The following is a 22,443-nucleotide window of genomic DNA, read 5'->3' on the forward strand; positions in this document are numbered from 1 at the left end:
ATATGAATCTCATTGGGAACAAGTGGGTTTTCCGGATAAAGTATAACTCCGATGGGTCTATTCTAAAGCATAAGGCTCAGTTAGTGGCTAAGGGTTTTCTTCAAAACCCGGGTGTTGATTATAGTGAGACCTTCAGTCCGGTCATTAAGGCTCCTACAATTCGTGTCTTGTTTTCTTTGGCTATTCAAAATGGTTGGGACATACAACAAGTGGATGTGAACAATGCTTTCTTCAATGGTGATTTGGATGAAACAGTGTTTATGGTTCAACCGGAGGGTTTTGTCAACTCTCTGTTTCCCAATCATGTTTGTCAGCTTAAGAAGTCACTTTATGGATTGAAGCAGGCTCCAAGAGCCTGGTATACCAAACTGAAATCAGCTTTATTGTGTTGGGGCTTTGTTAAATCAGTTTCAGATGCGTCTCTATTCATCAAACGCACTGCTAGCTATGTGATTTATATGTTAGTCTATGTTGATGATATATTATTCACTGGTTCCAGTTTAGCAGCTTTGCGTGCTTGCATAGCCGATCTAGATCGTTCCTTTGCTTTAAAAACTCTGGGCACTGTCAATTATTTTTTGGGGTTTGAAGCTTATCGTGATCACTCTGGTCTCTATCTCACTCAGTCCAAATATGTTCATGATTTGTTGGAAAAGGCCTCAATGCAGGATTGTAAACCTTGTAGTACTCCTATTGCTGCTGGTACTTCTCTTACTGATGATGGAGAGCTGTTTTCCCAACCTAAGTTGTATCGCACTCTAATTGGTTCCTTGCAATATCTTACTTACACTCGGCCTGATATTGCTTTCACGGTAAATAAATTGAGTCAATTCATGGCTGCTCCTAAACTGCAACATTGGTTAGCTTGTAAACGGTTGTTGAGGTATATTAAAGGAACTGTTGGTTTGGGTCTAGTTTTCTCTTCCTCAGCTGAAGCTTTGTCTATCATGGTCTACACGGATGCAAATCATGTTGGCTGTCGAGTAACTCGCCGATCTACTACTGGGTTTTGTGTCTATCTTGGACAAAATCTTGTTGTATGGGGATCAAAGAAGCAATCGGTTGTCGCTCGTTCAGTGGGTGAAGCTGAATACAGAGCTGTTGCCTTGGGAGTAACTGAAATTGTGTGGCTGAAGAATCTATTACAAGAGCTGGAATATCCTTGTAAAGCTACTCCTATTGTGTGGTGTGACAATTTAGCTGCCAAAAGTATGGCAGAAAATCCTGTATATCACTCACGGACAAAACACATAGGTGTTGATGTTCATTTTGTAAGGGAGAGTAGAAAATGGTGAGGTGGAGATCAGGTATGTTCCTACTGCTGAACAAGTTGCGGATGTTTTCACTAAGGGGCTGCCTAGAGATCGGTTTCATTTGCTGTGCACTAAATTAGGCCTTACAGAGACACCTACAAGAATGTTTCAGCAACATGAGTCTCAATTGAAGGGAAGTGTGGAAGAGTTAAATAGTTAGTGTTGTCAGTTTTTTTGTTAATTCTGTTATGTTTAAGTTAGCATGGTTTACTCAGCTATTTGTCTAGCTAATATGCGGTATTATGCGCCTATATAAGGAGAGCAACTATATTTGTTTAATATGTATGTTTTGATCCTTGTAATCTGTTTTTCTGTAATTCAAGTTTCTTTGCTCTTGGATAGTTTCTTTCTTCTTCGTAATTCAGTTCTGCCCTAGATCTAAATCTCACATCTTCCTCTCCCAACTCCTCGGCTAAAGTGAGTGTGTCTCCTTTATCCTCATCATCAACATCCCCTCCTTCCAACAAGAGGAGCTGTCTCTTGATGCCCTGGAGTGTATCTGTCTCCACACCGATAACAAAGCCCTGTCGGCCTCCGATGTTCCCATTGCTTAACACTTTGCTGGCCTGAGGAAGAACTGGCCAAAAACTTAGCTCTCTCCTCCGATCTAACCATTTCCTTTCCCGACACCCTTCTTCCTGAGTAATTTGCTCCGTAGGCATTCCCTCTACCTTGAGTCCTTTGTTTTCTCAGCACGGCCTCCACTGTTAATTCCTGCAGCAGTGCATCTTCCGCGGCCTCTTGCACAGTACGAGGTCGCATGATCCTTACCATAGATCTAATATCATCATTCTGGCCGCTTATGAAACTAGATACGAAGTATTCCTTCGTTATGTACGGATTCCGACTGAGCATTAACAACTTCAATTCCTCAAATCGAAGCTGATATTCTTGCAGTGTACCTCTCTGCTTCAACTTATTAAATTCTTCTACTATATCCACTGTTCTTCTTTCGCCAAACCTTTCGCATAATCCTCTCACAAATTCTTCTCAATTGTGATCACCTCGCACGCCCGACCATCCTTGGAACCAGATATCACCCACATCGTTCAAAAATGCAGCGACCAGAGTGACTCGTTGGTCATCAGCTACTCGGTGAATGTTAAACAATTTCTCACACCTTCTAATCCACCATTGTGGCTTCAATTCATCGAAAACCGGCAATTCTAGCTTTGGCATTGGAAAATGCGTAAGTCCGGAATTGGACGAAGCTTCCGGTCTCCTTTCCATTCCCATTTCTCCTGCACTGATTGGATCGCCTCCCAATTCCGAAGGCTCGGACACTCTCTATCCCATTCCAATACCTGGTAGTATTGCATCCGAATGTTCCCGAGGAGGAAAATCGGGGGAAATTCGTACCTGAGCTTGATTCGAAAACATCAGCATGAATTGCTGCATTTGTTCTCAAACCATGTTACTATGTTCTCGCATTTCTGTCCGAATCTAGTTGCGCATATCTCCTTGCAACCAATTCGCCACTACCTCCAATCTCTTATCTACAATGGTATCCTCCATGGATCCCATCCGTTGCTGTACTTCCATCACCGTCGTTGACACTTGCTGTAGCTGTAGTTCCATCTGCTTCATGCGAGTACCATCGGCCATCGTAATGATAATGGACGAATGCCAGGAAAGTTCTCTGATACCACTTTGTCAGATCACCGATCTGATAGGAGTCTTAGGTGAAAAAGGGAAAATGGAGGGATGAGAAGAAGATGAGAGAGAGAGAAGAGAGCGATAGAGAGAAATTAAGAGGGAAGTTTGAAGAATCAGTAATTCAAATTTCATTAGATGCCAAACCAATGAACCAGAACTCTATTTTTAAGGAGTTCTCAGCTAAATGTATTGGCGCCAAAATCTGTTACAACAGTTGAGCACATGCCAGCGCCTAAACACCCATCCATTTCCCTATTTACCCCTACAATCTCTTCTTTATTACAATCTTGTAACCTAGGTACATGACAGAGAGATGATTAGGATGGTTTGACCATGTGAGAAGAGACCAATAGAAACTCTTGCGAGGATAGTGGATGGAGTGGAACAAATCTTTAGGAAAAGTGGTAGAAGAAGGAAAAAAACCTTGGCATGAGACTTTTAGGCATGATATGAGTTATGAGGGCCTTACAAGAGAAAGGTCATAGATAGAAATAATTGGCGAGCTGGAATTTACATGACTGAACCCACTTATCGGGATTAAGGCTTGATATCTTGCTTTTGTTATTGTTTTACTGTAACATTGGTTCATAATGGTGAATGGAAAGATTATGTTTGGATTGATGTGGATTTTCTCTAGCAATATCATGGGACTTCATTCATGTACCCACTTAGTGGGTTTGCTGCTTGTGTTTTTTCTACTCTTATCTTTTTCCTGACTTATATGTGAATCCCTATTTAAATCTGGATGAATGTTGAACCTCTTACTCCAATGCTAGTTAAAATATTGTTCTTATCCTTTTGTTCTTATTACTACTATACTAATTGTTGAATTTGCAGGAAGCTGGAAACAATGATAATGGTCGAGCACCTCATTCTGCCTGGAGAAATTATGACGATTTTAATGAATTTTTTTGGTGAGATCTAAATTGGAAGTTTTTGTGCATCATAATACTTTTTTCTTCTCTGTCTTCTTCTTTCGATGATTTCCCCCCCTCCTTTTCAGGTCACTGCATTGCTTTGATCTTAGATGGCCATGGAGCAAAAGTGAATCATTCTTTCTAAAGCCAACCCTGAGGTCAAAGGTTGGCAAATTTGTCAATCTTCTTAAATTGGCATTAGTAGTAGTTGTTGCATTATCCTATAGACCATATTTTGACATGCATATCTCTAATTCATGCCCTTCATGTTACACATTGTCTGCACCCTAAATGTGGTTTGCGATCCTATCTCCTTGATATCATTTGGTTATTCGACATGGGTACCTGGCAACTTCACTGTGTTCTAAATCTTATTATTTTGAGCCTAGTTGTTACTGAATTGACTCCTTTTAGCAATTGGTGACAAGTAAATCTTTACATTTGATTCATTAATGGTTTAGCATAAAGTTTGACAGGTTAGTTAATGTTATGTGTTTGTGCTACTGATCTTTCTGTTAATAAATTGCCAATCCCAGTAAGATTAGTAGAATCATTAGCCATGTGGCATAAATATAATTAGGTCATTGTATATTAGAAGAGAAAGTGAGCTACATTTGATTCTGATCTATGGATTGAGGCTGTTGAATCAGGACGTTATATAGCATAAAGTTTCACATTATGGATATTAAATTCATAAAAAAACATGAATAAGTAATATATGATGACCTTAAAAATTTGAAATGCTCTTGATGCAGGACCGTTTTGAGGGAGATTTGGAGGGGTTTATCGTAGGAGCAGTAGATTTTAGGATGTATTTATGTTTGGGGTGGTTCTATAATTTCTTGTATTTATGGATATATTTTCTAATTTATGTTCAACCTATATATATGTGTAATTAACAGTGTTCTAAAACGTGGCCAAGACGACCGCCTAGGCGCCGCCCAGGCACTAGGCGGCCCTTGGCTGCTGCAATTAAGCCCTAATTGGCACCCTAGGCGCCGGGCCGATTAATCCGGCCTGATCGGCGCCCAGACGGCCCAACGCCGCCAAGGTCGGACGCGGCATGGGCCGCCTACCTACCTGGGTCGCGTGCGGCCTGGCCGCTGTGATTTGTAAGAGGCGTTCGTGGAGAGATGGTGGACGAAGGTGCCTACCTACCTGGGTTGTGTGCGGCCTGGCCGCTGCGATTTGTAAGAGCCGTGTAGAGATGGTGGACGAAGTGTCCTCGCCTCTGAAGCTCAAGAACACTATCGCTGCTCCGAGAAGCGGAAGAGGAGGCGGCGACTCTTTACCTCTTGTACTTGTAGTAGTAGTCATTGAACAAAGGGAGTAGAGCAGAATGGAACTCGTTTGGGAGACGAGAGATTTAGGAGGGGGGGGAGAGAGAGAGAGAGAGAGACCAGACACCAAATAAACAAATAAACCAAAGCAGTGGTAAAAAAGATAGGAAAATTGGGAGAAATTTGTGGGGAAAAAAAGTCGAGAAAAGTATATTTTATGGGTTAAATTATTGTTAATATATAATTTAATTTGTGTGTGATTTACTATTAAATGAAAGCACAAAATAATGCAAGAAAACAACAAATGTTACAAAATAATGCAGATTTATGTGCTGAAAATAGTAATTTTCCTAGGCTCCGCTTAGGCCCCGCCTAGGCGCCCTAGGCGCTAGGCCTCGGTCTGGCGCTCGATTAGCGCCTACCGCCTTTTAGAACATTGGTAAGTAATGATCAAGGCAGTTATGTGGTCAATTTTCAGGAATTTCCCTCTCTTGATCTCCTTTTCTTCTTCTTGGTGACAGATTGGATCCTACATGATCTTATGTTACTACATTTGAGATGTAATGCGGCCTACTTAGTAGCTAGTATCTGTTTTTCTTGTGGGCCAAGGGACCATTGTCTAAATAAAAAAATACATGGAAATTTTTGGTTTTCTTTAGTCTTTGTAGGGCAATATTCAGAAGAAGTTAAGACTGTCTTCTGACCATGAAAAGTTGGTTTTCTTTTTCTCATTCTTTGCTGCTACAGCATCAATTATTCTTCATCTGACGAATGTTGACAATGATCTGCATCTTTTAATAAATTATTGACTACTGCTATTATATTGCCTTTTGTCTTTGGTTTCATGGATTATAATTTTAGTTTGATATCTTTGTCATGATGTCTGCTTTTCTTAAAGATTTTAACCTTATTCTTTATCTATTTTTAAGCATTCCATATTGTGGAAAATTTCTAGACCTGCGTTCTTCTTTTGCTAGGATGATCCTTAAATCCAATGATCTGTTTCAGAAGATACCTCCATTGATCTTAATGTATCTCAATTTTGACAACCATGCTAAGAGCTGCCACTAAATTTGCACAGAATGTGCACATTTCATAATCAAAGTTATTAAACCCCTAAACCATACATCAAAAATACATTATTGAAAGTTGGTAAACCTTTTGCTGTTCTCAAGTTTCTTCTGAGGTCCTTTAACTCACATGGTGACTCATGACAAATGTTGATCCATTCATATTGGTGGGTGGGATGAGTTTGTCCTTCCGGTTTCCAGAATCTCTCATGCCTCTATTTTTCTGCTTTGTGTTAATCAGCAGTTGTGGTTCTTTTTCTTGATAGTGAAAAGGAGACCCTGTCCCCTAGATTCTTTTTTGGGTTATGTATAGGACTAAGTTGGTTGTCATGTGAAATTAAAGACAGAGAAAGAAAGAAAAACTGAGAGGAGGGAAAAGATGTATTCTCGAAAAATGAAGGCTCAAAAGATTACAACCAGGTTTGTTGAGTTTATGTACTATTCACCAAAAGCTCTAACAAATTAATTGTTCTTGACAGCTGGCTGTAATAAAATTGCTGCAAGCTGCAGCAATCAGTTTCTCACAAAACAAACGCACACAATCGAAAACTAAAACTAACTACACCAGCGGTTCTCCTTTCTTTCTCCTTCTCTTAGTTGTGCACAATGATAACAAGAATAATAACAAGAATTATTCTCAGCATTCCCCCTCAAAAGACACCCGCTTCAATTTTGCTTTGCTTGCTCTGAATCTCAGCATCCTGAGCTCAACATTTTTGTCATGACCCCAAGGATTCCTAAAGATAGATTAGTAAATATAATAATAGTTAGCTTACATGCATTACTATATTGTACAACTTCCTTTTTTGTTATAGATGTTTGTTCTTAGCTATAGATAGTTATACTTATAGTTGTATTGCACATGGGTGCATGTGGAAGGCTGTTAGGCTATATATAAAGCCATAGCTGGAGGATGGGAAGGTTTTTTGAATGATAATTGAATTCTGTCATTTTCCATCTCACGAATTCTCTCTCAACTTCCCTCTGGTCTCTCTCTCTCTCTCTCTCCCGATCTCTTTGATTCCCCTCTCCTTGTTGTTCTCTCTATAATCCTTCACCATTTCTTGTTGCATTCCCTTCCTTTTCAGTCTAATTCCCCCTTGATTTCTTCCAATTCCCTATCAAAACCCTAGGTACACGACAATTTTGTCTTCAAAATAAACTGAGGTGAAACCTTCAAGCACAATTTTTTTGCAAAGGGATTAAAACCTATCTCTAGGCAACACTTTTGTAAAAATATCAGCAGTCTGATGCTTAGAAGATACATATCTGATATCAAACATCACCATTTTCAACCTTTTCTCTAACCAAATGAGTATCTTATCTCAGTATGTTTTGTCCTGAAATGAAACATAGGATTTCCAGCAATACTTTTAGCTACTGTATTATCTCACCAAAGAATTGGTGAACTAGAAAAAGAATACCCTAGTTCAGTGAATAAAGACTTCAGCCACAAGATTTCAGTAACTCCTTGAGCTAAAGCCCTGTATTCAGCTTCTCCAACTGACCTTGCTACTACAGACTGCTTCTTTGAACTCCAAATAATCAGATTTTTACCAAGATACACACATGGTCCACTGGTAGACTTCCTTGTAACTTTTACAATCAGCACGATCATCATCTGCAAATACCTCAATAGCCAAATTAGGTGAAGTAGTGAAGACAAGACTCAAACCGGGTGTACCTTTAGGATACCTTAGGAGTCTTTTACAAGCCTGCCACTGTTGCTGTTTTGAAACCACAAGAGACTGACTAGGCTTGTGTCAAGACCCTAGGGTGTCCTAGGGTTTGAATAGGAATTTAGAAGAAGAAGAACAAAATGAGAGGGAGAGACGGAACAAATTAAGGGAAAAAGGGAGAGAGAGAGAGAATGAGAGAAAGAGGAATTGATTATTCATTCAATCGATATCCCTCCACAATGCTGTAGGTTCCCTTATATAGAACCTCTAACTAATTCGGCAACTCTTCTAACTACTTAACAGCCTAACAAGTAGCCTAAAACAAGCTGTTATACAATCAACCCATTCCTGCCTATTAACCAACCAACTCCTTTAGTTAGAGCCTAACAGTTTACAAGGTTAATACCCTCCCAATTACAGTACTACCCCTTAGGGTCACGACAATCCCCACCCCTTCAAACAATTCTTGTCTCCAAGAATTGACAGCTGCTAATCCCTGTTCTTCATCCAATTCCAGTCTTAACAATTAGATTTATTCTTCTCCTCTTTTTCCTTACTTTCTTTTTTCTCCTCAGCTTTGTCCCATCTTCTCTTGCGTTCTGTTGCTTTTGTTCTTGCTGCCAAAATAAAATGTAAATTCCAAGGATCGACATGTTAAGGGTCCCTTCTTCAATGTCAAAACTCTTTAACCAAATAGGAGCAACCTTTTCTTCCTTCATCATCCGAATCTGGTCCACACCAGGTGAAATGACAGCAATACTGTCATACGGCTCGGGATCAAAATTGCTCAAAACGACCAGGTTAGTTTCTTCAGCTGGAATTTCCTTGACCTGTGACTCCTCAGCTTTTTCCACACCCAAATGCAAAGCAGCAATACTCTTAGAATCTGCTTCCTCATACCCATTCTTGCCCTTAGCCTCCAGTTTTTTTCTTTGGTCCGAGTCCTCGTCAGTTGCCTGTCCACCCTCAACAGCTTCTGTCTCAGCATCCTTAGAGCTATTGTCAAGTTGTTCTGGCCCTGACTGTTCCGTCCAAACTCCTATAGTGACATGTGGTCCGTTACGAACTTGCAAGCAGCTCTTACAGTAATTTTTTGGTGGCAGCCCGTGCTTTCTATAAATGGCTTTCAGTGCCACTTCTTGCAACCTTGCCTTCTCTGCCGCTTGTTCCACTGTAGTAGGGCAAAACATTTTCACACTAAGTCTTGGAACATCATCAAGACCATTAATGAATTTTGACACAAAATAAGACTCAGTTAAAGTTGGATGGAATTTGAGCACAACTGATTTCAATTTCTCAAATCTGACCAAATACTCCAAAACTAATCCATCTTGCTTCAGCTTGTTAACCTCCTCTATGTAATTCTTACCTCCAATTTGGTTGAAGGAAGCAGAGTATTCCTTAGAAAAACATTCAATAGGAATACTAACTTGAAATTTAAGTGAAACTAGAATCAAAAGGTCGTCCAACTTTATGTCGACATCCTTGATTGCTTCCCTCGTCGCATCACATGTTTCCTCAAATGTTTTACCAAATGGCTGAGCACTTTCAAGAAGTTCTTCGACCATCTTGATAGGTTCAACTCTTGAGAATTCACCCCTGACACAGCTTCTTGATTAGCTTTTAAGGATCCCCTTGGCAACCGGAATTGGTTTCGGTAAACCTAATTCGCCTCTTTAGCGGCTTTAGGTTCTGCCAACTAATTCTGCCTCAATTGGAATCCATCGGAATCAGCCGAAATCTCCTGCTTCGCTTCCCCGAGATTACCTCCTGCTCAGCGTGCGGTTCTTTGCGGCTTCAAGATTTTTGGACTTGACCGAGAGTCGTTGCTCGCCTCCCAAGTTGGCCAATTGTCTGTAATGGAATTGGTCGCAGTCTGGGTCTGCTCTGGCTTCAATCCTTGATCACTTGAATTCACCTTCAATTTCCGATCGCTACTTATTCAAGAAACCCAACACCAACCACCTAATCACCGACCACTGTCCTTCAATTTCCAATCGCTACAGATTCAAGAAGTCCAATACCGCGATGGCTTCCGCCCGCCATTGTTGGCTTGAGTTTAGTACCACCTGTGGAAATTTTTTGTTCCAATTTCGCGTTCAATTCCGACCCAAGTCTGAATTTGCTTCAAAAATGGCCGAACTTCTCAGACAAGAAGCATCGGTCTTGAAATTCAATCAAGACTAAATCTTGAGCCTTCACTCACCACCTGACTCACAACCAGAATTCGCCTTCCAATTCCTATCGGACTCCTACTCCAATTCCGACCCAAAACCGTCGGACGCACTAACCCCTAAGAGTGTTGAAATTCAATTGCAACCAAAATCCCTCGTCGGACTTCTGTACCAGCCTCGTACCCTTGGTTTGGTCATGTTGCTTCCGTCGGAGTCGCGTACCTGACCCACCTCGCTGGCTGCCAAGAATGCCAGCTTCCCTTGTCACCCGCTCTGCTGCGACTTAAAAATCTGAGCCGTCGTCTCCAAAACTAGCTTTGTCTTTCAATTCCGACCGAAAATCTTTGTAGTTCTAGCCTTCCATTCTGCGTTGCAGATTCAAGATCGCCCCAAGCTTGCGTCCACTTCTTACCCAATCGCCGACCAGTGGTTAGAAGTCAGAATTTGTTGGAATCATCGCCAAGAATTGCACCAAGGAATTCAAGATCGCTCGGGCCTGCTTCTACGCCATGCCTTCACTCACCCAATCACTGTCCAAAGGCCGCAATCCTTTGACTTTGATGGAATTAATTGTTCCGAAGTCACAGAACTTGCTGCTTCTTGAATTATCTCCAGCAACTTGGTCAATTCCACCCCAAACTCAGATTGCTTCACCCACTTCGCGTCTGTCCGTAAGCTTTAATCACGACCGCCTCTTGCAGCTGCACCAGCCTCACGTCCGTCGTACCGCCTCGTCTTGGGTCGCGCCTTGCTTGCGTCCTGTCAACCCAGATCACTTGCTTTCGTCCGTCCGTTCTGCCTCCTGTAGTCGGCCTGACTTACTCACTCGTAAATTTCAATGTCGCGTCCCAACGGAACTCGCTAAAATCTGGGTCCGCTACTGGATTCTATGTTGCCGAAATCGTCAAAAATTACTATTGGAATTAGTTGGATCCACAGCTAAGAACATTGGCTCTGATACCACTTGTCAAGACCCTAGGGTGTCTTAGGGTTTGAATAGGAATTTAGAAGAAGAAGAACAGAATGAGAGGGAGAGACAGAACAAATTAAGGGAAAAAAGGAGAGAGAGAGAATGAGAGAAAGAGGAATTGATTATTCATTCAATCGATATCCCTCCACAATGCTGTAGGTTCCCTTATATAGAACCTCTAACTAATTCGGCAACTCTTCTAACTACTTAACAGCCTAACAAGTAGCCTAACACAAGATGTTATGCAATCAACCCATTCCTGCCGATTAACCAACCAACTCCTTTAGTTAGAGCCTAACAGTTTACAAGGTTAATACCCTCCCAATTACAGTACTACCCCTTAGGGTCATGACAGCTTGTTCATTATAAAGGATATATCTGGTTTGGTATAGGTCAAATATTGAAGAGAACCAATCAGTTTTCTGTACAAAGAAGGATTAGAAAAGGGTTCACCTTCATCTGTAGATTGAGCACCAACTGTAAAGGGAGTTGGACAAGGTTTACAATTTTTCATCCCAGCTTTAAGTAACAAATCAGTAGTATTTTTAGACTGAGTAAGACAGAGACCTGTAGAATCTCTATATGCTTCAAAGCCCGAGAAATAGTTAACTGAACCAAGAGTCTTTAGAGAAAGAGAAGTATCAAGATCATGAATGAGGCACTGCAAAAGCTGAGTATCAGATTAGAATATCATCTCTGTACACCAAGAAAAAAAAAACTGCTGACTGCACCCTTTTAATGAGCAAAGAAGCTTTAGACATTGCATATTAAAGCCCCATGACTTGAAGAGCTGTCTTAAGTTTGGAGTACCAGCCGTAGGTGCTTGCTTAAGACCATAAAGTGATTTGTTAATCTTTAACACCTAGGAAGGATTCTTAGAATTTGTAAACCCCACAGGTTGTAGCTTATACCTCCTCTGTTAAGTCTCCATTAAGGAAAGCATTGTTAACATCAATCTGCTGTTGGCTGCACTCTCACCCTGCAATTAAAACACAAAACAAAATACAATAAAAATTTTATATTTTTTTGTTTATTTAGGTGAGAGGTTTATACTCGTCAGTGTACGAGTGTAGTTGTAGTCCAAATTTAAATTTATACTTTATGGATGAGTACAGGTCGTCCACTGAGAGATTTATTTATGGCAAAAGAAAAAGAATGTCACACACGCACACGCATTTAGATGGATTGGTAACAAGATTTTTTTATGATTTTTAGATAACAGATACTAGAAAATAAAGCAGGGTAGAAGTTGAAATAAATGCTTAATGTGATGATATAAAATTGGATAACACTTGAGTTAAGACAATTTCAGCACCAACCCGTTGATTCTCAAATTTTAGCAGATAAGGTTAGTAACATTAATTTAATTTCAGATATGAGAGTTTGTTACTAAATGCAATTAGAGATGATGATAGTTCTAGTTTAAGTAATCCCCATACATGATATGCGAGATTCTAATTTAAGCAACTACCGTAAATCCAATTACAATTAATATACAAAATAACTAAATTAATCATCCGGGTTTGGGTATGATAGCGTTTCCAGTTCTAGTAACTCCCATGCGTGACATGAAAGCTCTAAGTTAGGCTTACGCTCCAATCCGAACCTAGTGATTTTCTAATAATTAAAACACACTCATACTGAAATTTAAATTAATATTACTCATTTAAAGCGCAGCTTTCTTTGGGAATCATTGGCGTTGGACACTGTCCTTGCCTTAACCCAAGATTAGATTTAGCTACTCATTTCCATTTAAAAGGTAATTGACAAGAATTTAAATGGCGTACTTTAAATAACATAATTTAAATGACAAGAATTAAAATAGCAGAAACTAACCGGCCATTTAGGCGGTGGATAATTAAAAGACAAGAATTAAAATTGCAGAAATTTAAAGGCAGAAATTAACCGGCCATTTAGGCGGTGGATAATAAAGTAACAATAAATGACATAAGAATTTAAAAGAAAAAAGAAAGGAAGTAAGATTACAAGAGAAAGAATAAGAGCAATTCTCTAAGAGAAACTCTAAGAACAAAACTAAACTTTGATTCAAGTAATAACAACCTTCTCACAAATGCACCCAAGTGAACTATTTATAGCCCACAAGATGCAATACAAACCACACAATTATTCAACTAAACATAATCATATCCAATTAGCACTCACAAAACATTTACGTAACTAGTGAAGAAAATTAGGTAAAAGACAAAAAATACAAAAGACTTTAGGTGGTGGACTACTCATAAAAATACAAAAGACTTTAGGTGGTAAATAACTCATAAAAAAAAATACAAAACAAAGAAAAGTCTTCTACAAATTGGGCTTTGTTGGGCCTTTGATTGGTCTTGGGCCTTTGGTTGGTCTTGGGCCTCTCTTATGTTGGATTCTATTTGATAGTTGGGCCAAGTGCACTTGAAACATCCTCTAGACTCCATAGTTTGCCCATGAATTTGAGCAACAATAATGGGTAATCCAACGTCTTCGATTTATGCCCCTAATTAGTTGTAGAAGTCAACTTCCTTGCTTCATCCTGTAATAATATATAATGCAAATAATTATTTATTTTAAGCATAAATATAAAGCCAAAATGGGGATATAATTCATTAAGATTTAGGAAACATTGACCCCTCATCAGCTGTATATCCCAACCAAAAGTGACTGCCAAATAAAGGAATATTCTGATTATAAGAGCTTTAATTACTAGACTAAATGTTTTGGAAAAGTCTATGCCAGGTGTTTGATGAAAACCCTTCGAACCAATCGAGCTTTTTACTTAAAAATTGTACCATGAGAATTGTATTTTAACTCTAAACATCCATTTACATCCAATTAAATTCATGTTAGAGGACCGAGGAACAAGCCCCCAGGTTCCACTGTTTTGTAAGACTGCAAATTCTTTTTTCCATCTAGGGTCTAATAAAGCATCTTGAACTGAACAAGGTTCTAGTTCATTCACTAGAGCAAGTGGGAAGGAGGTTATATGGTGAGAAGCTAAGGTAGATAAGAGTTGTTTGTTTTTGGATCTAGTTATCATAGGATGGATGGACTGTGTGTGTTTAGGTTTAGGATGAAGTTGTAAGATTGTGTTATGGTCGACTGTAAGGTATGAGACTTGTACCACATCGAAAGTTTAGGCTCTTGGTGTGGGGTTTATAACTTCTTGGGCACCCTCCCCTTGACAACTAGCTTTTGAAAGTGAGTTCTACCCAAGGGTTGTAACAGTGGTATCAGAGTCGGCCCCATGCCTCCCTTGCCATTGCGTGGTGATGGAGGTGACGTTGGCATTGTAGTGTTCGTCTGGGACTAGCCGTGGCTAGTGCACAACCTGCTGTCGTGGGTGCCGAAGTGCGGAGTGTGGCGGTATGTTATGGTCCACTGCAAGGTATGGGATTTGTCCTACATTGAAAGTTAAGGCTCTTGGTGTGGGGTTTATACCTCTTGGGTAACCTTTCCTTGACAACTAGCTTTTGAGGATAAGTTCTACCCAAAGGTTATGACAATGGTGTCAGAGTCAGCCCCGTGTCTCTTAGTTGACGCTGACATTACAGTGTTCGTCTGCGACTAGCCGTGGCTAGTGCACAATTTGTCGTTGTGGGCGCCGGACTGCGGAGCGTAGTGGTATGTTATGGTCCACTGCAAGGTATGAGACTTGTCTCATATTAGAAGTTTAGGCTCTTGGTGTGGGGTTTATAATCTCTTGGGCACCCTCCCTTTGACAACTAGTTTTTGGGGGTGAGTTCTACTCAAAGGGTTGTAACATTTATGTTATGGTCCACTGCAAGGTATGAGACTTGCCTCATATTGAAAGTTTAGGCTTTTGGTGTGGGGTTTATATCCTCTTGGGAACCCTCTCCTTGACAGCTAACTTTTGAGGATGAGTTCTACCTAAGGGTTGTAACAGTGGTATTAGAGCTGGCACCATGTCTTCCAATTGCAATCGCGCGACGACGGAGGTGATGCCGACATTGTAGTGTTTGTCTGGGACTAGCCGTGGCTAGTGCACAACCTGCCGTCGGGGGTGTCGGACTGCGGAGTGTGGTTATGGCCCACTGCAAGGTATGAGACTTGTCCCACACCGAAAGTTTAGGCTCTTGGTGTGGAGTTTGTAGTCTCTTGGGCACCTTTCTCTTGACAACTAGCTTTTGAGGGTGAGTTCTACCCAAGGATTGTAACAGATTGGTGAAGGCAATAAAGAAGAAAAATCACATGGTGATAGCTATGAATTCTGTGGCTGTTGAGAAGAAACAGTAGTAGGCTGGTAGAGAGGTGAATGATTAGAAAAAGGAGAATTAGCAGGAGACTCTGCTGCAAAGGAATAAGGAGAAGAAAGGATTGAAGATCAGAGAGAGGCAAGCTGGAAACAGGAGGAGAAACATGAGAAGATGATGAGAACAAGACCTTAAAGGAAAGTCAATTACATTAAAGATAACATGTCTTGAAATATAGGCCTTACCAGAAGGATGTAGACATTTATATCCTGCATGTAACTGACTATATCCAGTGAAAACACTCTTAGAGGAATGGAAATCAAATTTATGGTGATTATAAGGTCCTTAAGTAAGGAAGACAAGCACAAGCAAATGGTTGAAGAGATGAATAACTTGGGTGATTTATGATAAAGCAGTTCAAAAGGAGAAGAAAAGTTAAAAGCTGAAGAAGACAGAAAATTAATATGAAAACTGCTGCTTGAAATGTTTCAACCCAAAATTTGAAGGGCATAAAAGCATGAGCAAGTAGAGTTAAATCCATTTCAGCCACATGTCTATGCTTTCTCTCAGCAACACCATTTTGTTAGTGAGTATGGAGACAAGAAAGCCTAGGTTGAATGCCTTGTTACTAAAAATAAGGAAGAAACACCTTAAACTCTCAATCTTTATCAAATTGAAAAGATTTGAGTTTGGTGTTATACTACAGTTCAACAAATTTATGAAACTGAAAAAAACAGCTAATGCTTCAGATTTTAATTTAAAAGGATATAGCCAAGTATATGCAGTGTATGCATCAACAAAGATGATGTAATATCTATATCCTTCAATAAAAAGATGAGGAGCTCAAAGGTCAAAATATACAAGTTCAAGAGGTTGTTTGTCTTTAATCTCACAGTTATTAAGAGGTAACTGATGTAACTTGCCAAACTTACAGGAATCACAAAAAGAAAGAGATGGATGTGAACAAGAAACATTCATTTTATTCAATATTATTTGAAGTGCAGAAAGATTTGGGTGACCTAGCTTTGTATGCCAAATATCAATTACAGTCTTATTCTGAACTGTACTAGTTGCAAAAGAACTGGCATTACACAGCTTAAAGTCAGAATTCAAATGTAAAGAAGGCTGAAAGCCTGAATACAAATGAGAAACTGAAGCTGAACTGGACTGACAAGCTGGAATATGATGGCTTTAAAGTGATGGACTTCTAGAAGAAGCAGGTACAAGCTGATAAAGTCCGTATTTAAGTTGTCCTTAGAGTAGTACAATTCCTGTTTCCTTGTCCTTAATCAAACAAGAATCAACATGAAATTCAGCAATAACATTATTTTCTTTTGTAAGCTTTGAAACACGTATCAAATTCTTAGTTATTGCTGGAACATGCAAGACAGTAGGTAAAGAAAGAAGAGAAACTGGTTTTGTTTGTATAGGTAAATGTGTGTAACCAATATTTGTAGTAGGAAGTCTCTTATCATTTCCAACAACTTTCTCAGTGACTTGATACTAAGAATGAAGAGTTAGATTGTTGAGGTTGGAAGTAATGTGGTGTGTTGCACCAGAATCAACAAGCAAGGATGAGTCATTTAGAGCTTCAGGTGAGGCAAAATAGGCTTCAGGTGTGCTTGAAAATTGTGCATATGGAACAAAACTTGGCTCAAACAAAGACATCTCATTAGAACCACTGGAGGCAAAATAAGGCTGCGTTCTTTTTCGTGTTTCAGTTTTCAATTTTCAATTCATTTTCAATTTTGTGTTTTGAGTGTTTATTTTGAGATTTTTGAAAACACGTTCTTTTTGTCATTCTGAGAAACTATTTCTTAAAACAGAAAACTAGAAAACGCGTTTACTTTGGAATTTTGAAAAAAATTATTTTATGATATTTTATTCAATGAATTTGATTATTAAATAATAAAATTAACTGTTTTTAATAAAATTTTACTATTAAAATAAAACAATAAATTGATTAATGAATTGCTAACATATATCTTAGCGATAATTTATATTAAATTATACACTTAATAATATACTATATGTTATCCTATATTTTTAATTATAATATAGATATACTACATTTTTTAAATTTTAAATAAATACATAATTTTATTTTCAAAATTTAAGAATAACTTTTTCTTCTTTTTTTTTTTTCCCTTTCTTTTTTTATCTTTTCTTTTACTGTCTCTGGTGCCCTGTATCTTCTCCGTTGCCCGCGATCATCGCCGGTCGAAAATTCACACGATCAGAGTCTACCATTAGAAACTCCAAGCCAAGGGGGTTAACATACACAAAATTTGGCTAGATTTAACGGTTGGATTTTCATAGATCTAATTTTTAATTTTCAGCTACAAGTGAAAAACGCATTGCCGAATGCTCATATGCTTAAATGCTCAGATGGTCATCTTGCGGCAAGCTTCGCATGGTGTCCGATCATTTCCCTAGTTATGTTTAGCAGGGCCCCCAGCTTCTCCTTGGAAACGTCGTTGCTGGAGGTGGGCTCGTCCCTGGACTCTATCTCTTCCGCGCGGACGGATTTGACCCAGAGAGCGATGTCGGAGCCGTGCTCTAGGACGAGGTCCTAGAAAGGTTTCTTGCCGGTGAAGAGCTCCAGGAGGAGGACGCCGAAGCTGTATACGTCGGTAGGTTGGGAGAGGGGTTTGTGGGGGCCGCAGTTGACGACCGAAGGAAGAGAAAAGAGGAGAGAAGAGAGGAGAAAGATGCTGGGTGTGCGAGATTGGGGGTTGGGGGAGGGGGGGGGGGTTGCGTGTTTTATGCGTTTTGATGATTTCATCATGTTTTGGCTGAAAACACCCAAAAGTTGTTTTGGGTTTTCTTTACAAATTTTTTTCTTATTTTCGAAAATACGTTTTCAATGTTTTAAAAAACTGAAAACTCAAAACGGGTTAAAAACAACAAAGAGAACGCAACTTAAACTTTTAGATTTGTCTGATTGGTAGGTTTACCAAAGCCAGTAAAATTTTGACGCTGGAAGTTTCTATCAAAATGGTGAAAACATCTGTCAGCAAAATGATCTTGTTTCCCACACAGTTGGCAATAAAATTTTCTTGAGCTAGATCTGCCTGTTCTTCTTCCTCCTCCATTATTAAATCCAACTTTGAATTTTTGTTATTCCCACTTCTTGACCAATTAGAGGCAACATTGACATAAATATTTCAATCAAGACAACTAACTGGATTCAACATACGTAGCCTCTGTTCATCCATAAGTAATAGATACCGTACCTTTTCTAGATTTATCTCATCCATTTGATATGTAATGAGAGAGACAACAGTTGCATAGTCTGAATGGTAGCCACTAATAATAACCAATAACAAATCTTTATCAGACAGGTTCTCTAGTAGCAGAAAGAGCATGTCCTATGGTCTTGGTCTTCAAAATATATTCATTTACTGTCATAGAACCTTTCTTAGTAGGCCTAAGCTGTTTCTTTAATTGAAAAGACTTGCCTGTTTGTTATTGTGAGTAGAGGTTTTCATGAACATACCACAATTCAGAGGAGGATTCACAATGAACAACCTGAGCAAGAACTTCTTTGTTGATTGTTGAGAAAAACCAACCTAAATGTAATTGATCCGACTTATAATAAGATAGATATTCTTCATTCACCTTCTGATTGTCTGGATTACTTGAATCTGGATCTGGAACATATCTTGTGGGAGCTTTAACTGACTTTGTGATGAAAGGAATTAGGCAAAAGCCCTAATGGTAGCAAGAATCTGTGCTTTCTAAGAGAGATAGTTGTCTGTCTCCAATTTTATTGGATTGTTATTTAAGGCTTTCAAAACTGAAGAGAAATCAGATTGTGATTGAGAAAGAACAGAAGTTGAATGATTTCGAAGTATGGAGTTTGAAGATTTTCCATGATTTCTTACTGGATCTTTGGCTCTAATACCATGAAAATAAAGAAACAGAGAAAAAAAAAAAAAACTGAGAGGAGGAAAAAGATGTATTCTCGAAAAATGAAGCCTCAAAAGATTAAAACCAGCTTTGTTGATTTTATATACTACTCAACAAAAGCTCTAACAAATTAAGTGTTCTTGACAGCTAGCAGTAACAAACTTGCTACAAGTTGCAGCAATCAGTTTCTCACAAAACAAACTAACACAACTGAAAACTAAAACTAACTACAACAGCTGTTCTCGTTTCTTTCTCCTCTTAGTCATACACAATGGTAACAACAATAATAACAAGAATTATTCTCAACATGGATGCTGTCCGGGAATATGTCTATCTTCACTGTTGCATTTCCTCTATTGAAGCTGTTGATTTAAAATATGACATGCCTCTTGTCATGCTTTTTTGTGTTTTCACTCTTACACCTCTTCTTTCCATCGTCAAAATTTCATATCCTTGATGACTGTTATCTCAGTACTTTTATTGTTTGTTGGATGTATTTATCCTAAGGTACATTTTTTGTGTGTGTGTGACAAGTATCATGTAATTCGTTTTTTAAATGTGTGATTGTTTCCTGTTGCACTTCTCTTATACTTGTTATTATATGATTGTTTCTCGTATCGATCTGTTCTTTGGTTTATTATCTCAGAATTTGCTTAAAGCTGGCCCAAGTAAACGGCATGGGAAGACCTCATTTGTTGAACACCGAACATTTCTTCATCTTTACCATAGTTTCCACCGTTTGTGGATATTCCTTATCATGATGTTTCAGGTCTGTACTATTACCTTTTTCTTGCTTCACTTTCAATAGAGGGGTTCTTTCACTTCTTTGTTATGACTTTTGCTTCTGCTTTTCACTTTAAGTTCATTTAGACCATAAATTTTTACAAGTCATGATAGTCTGGTGTAAGTTTATGTTTGTCCTTTCAAGTAGTGATGATATCTTTTTGAGTTCTCTTTCCCGAGCATGAAAATGTATTGTCCTTGCCTGATTGTTCTTTAGATATATTTTCCTTTTGTATTTTATTCTTCTTTTTTTGGTTCATGTATTTGATTAAAATTGTCATTCTCATGGATAGAATCTTTGGTTCTGCCTTTGCAGGGACTAACCATCATTGCATTCAATAATGGGCATATTAATTCAAAGACCATCAGAGAAGTTCTCAGTCTTGGTCCAACATTTGTGGTGATGAAATTTTTTGAAAGTAGGTTTCTCTGTTGTGGAGCTCTGTGGAGGATTATTACATACAATGACTTCTGATTATATACATCACCATAGTTGTAAACATGCTTTATTTGCTGTTATAATGTCATTTATACATGATTTACTGCTTTGTAATGCAGGTGTTTTGGACATTGTCATGATGTTTGGTGCATATTCAACGTCTCGACGCTTAGCCGTGTCAAGAATTTTTTTCCGTTTCCTTTGGTTTAGTGCAGCTTCAGTTTTGATATGTTTTCTTTATGTGTATGATGCTTGTACTCCTGATTTATCTTTAATGGTTTTTATTAAATTCTGCTATTTTTCTTGATTTTCGTTATTAGTATCCTTGACTTAAATTGTGTTATTGTTGTTTCTGCCCAAATTGCAGAAAAGCTCTCCAAGAGCAGAGTAAATCAAATACGGACTCTATCATTTTCAGAATTTATGTAATTGTTATTGGCATTTATGCTGGTGTGCAAATCTTTATTGGTTTCCTGATGCGAATACCGGCATTCCACCGTCTGACCAATCAATGTGATAATTGGCCTCTAATTCATTTCATCAAGTGGATGCACCAGGTTTTTTGTTCTCCCTTACATGCTTTTATATCTTTTCACTTGTGTTTTAGGATCATATTTATTTACTGATTTCTTTTTCCCTCCATTCCAATTTTTAGGAGCATTACTATGTTGGCCGTGGCATGTACGAGAGGACATCTGATTACATCAAGTAACTTACCTTGTCTTTGTGCTTACATTAATATATCTTGCTACATTATGCTGTATATGTATTTTCTCCCCTGAATGATTATTGAATGCATTTCTCCTGATTATGATGTATTTTTGTCTTTTTCACCGAAGTGCTATGATTGGTTATTTTCATAATTGGTTATCCCTGGAGAGAAATGATTGAGGAAAAAATTTTGTTTGTTCAATTCTTAAATGGATAATTGTTTTAATTTCCCAGGGAATTGATGCAATTTGGTAGATATTTAAATATTATTATTTTCATGGAAACATAATGGAAAATCACTAAAGTATTAAGGAAGTGCCGAAAATGAGTTGCTTTTGACAGAAATAAGGAATTCTCTTGGGCACAAAGTGATTGGAAGTAAACATGCTCTCAATCTGAATGAGTGGGTTGTTAAGGCTTGTCCCACTCATCTGAGTCCTTGGAAGCTCATATTTGAGTTGTTCATATTTTTGTTTTCTGAATCTTTTTAACCTCTATGACTACAGGACTTTGCCATCAATGGGTTAAATATTATGTTAATGTGTCAAAAAATCATGTTCATCCTGCAGCTAGTTGCTCTCTCTATTTTATGCCACTAATTTCTCCTTAATTTCTTAGGAGCAAAGTAATATAAGACTGTTTCATGTAATGTTACAGAGAGATGGGTTCTTTGAACTTATTGGCACTAAGATACATCTTTTTCTGCTGGTGTTAAAAATTCTTATTCTTATGTATGATATCCCAAGTCAAATTGATATTTAAGAGGGTGCATAGCAATGGTAAGGTCACTTCTTTTTATGAGTGGAAGGTCATGGGTTGAAGTTGTGGAAACAGTCTCTTTGAGTAAGGCTGCTTAGAAAAACAATTCTCTTGCAAAATGGGGAGCCTTGTACGTGAAGGATGCCCTTAGTCACATTAAACTTTAGGCATTGCTAGTAATTTTATGCTGTAAGTTTTTATTACCAACAAAATCAAATGTTTGGCATGTGGCGTGACTTTTAAAGTGCTACTGCAATGCAGGTACATGATCTTCTGGTTTTTTGTTTTGGGTGGGAAATATTCCTTTGCATATTTTCTTTTGGTAAGCGGTACAAATCACTGTGTTTAATCAATTGTTCCTGTTTCTTTTTCCTTTTTCTTTTCAATGTAATGGTTATAAACTGATTTACCAAGTGTTTACTTGGTTTATGCAGATAAAACCCCTGGTCAAACCTACTAGAACTATTGTGAAGATGAATCGCTTGGATTATTCTTGGCATGATCTTGTGTCTAAAAGTAAGGATTAACAGTGAGCTACTTAAGTATTCACTTGAACAGTAGTCATAGTAGTATTT

At 38.5% G+C, this 22,443-nt stretch overlaps 1 protein-coding gene across 4 annotated transcripts in view; it reads left to right on the forward strand.

Annotated features, from left to right (window-relative positions):
- Positions 1–22,443, forward strand: part of LOC127796630 (callose synthase 9) — a 160,072-nt gene that overhangs the window by 40,634 nt on the left and 96,995 nt on the right. For all 4 annotated transcript variants that reach the window (XM_052328870.1, XM_052328873.1, XM_052328872.1 and 1 more), the window contains 9 exons: positions 3,807–3,883; positions 3,973–4,051; positions 19,823–19,945; positions 20,276–20,378; positions 20,518–20,641; positions 20,766–20,955; positions 21,054–21,106; positions 22,130–22,190; positions 22,303–22,384. In XM_052328870.1, coding sequence (XP_052184830.1) covers positions 3,807–3,883; positions 3,973–4,051; positions 19,823–19,945; positions 20,276–20,378; positions 20,518–20,641; positions 20,766–20,955; positions 21,054–21,106; positions 22,130–22,190; positions 22,303–22,384 — 892 coding nt within the window. The remainder of the gene's footprint in view (positions 1–3,806; positions 3,884–3,972; positions 4,052–19,822; positions 19,946–20,275; positions 20,379–20,517; positions 20,642–20,765; positions 20,956–21,053; positions 21,107–22,129; positions 22,191–22,302; positions 22,385–22,443) is intronic.

This window comes from Diospyros lotus, chromosome 3, assembly GCF_014633365.1.
Source record: "Diospyros lotus cultivar Yz01 chromosome 3, ASM1463336v1, whole genome shotgun sequence".
NCBI lineage: Eukaryota > Viridiplantae > Streptophyta > Magnoliopsida > Ericales > Ebenaceae > Diospyros > Diospyros lotus.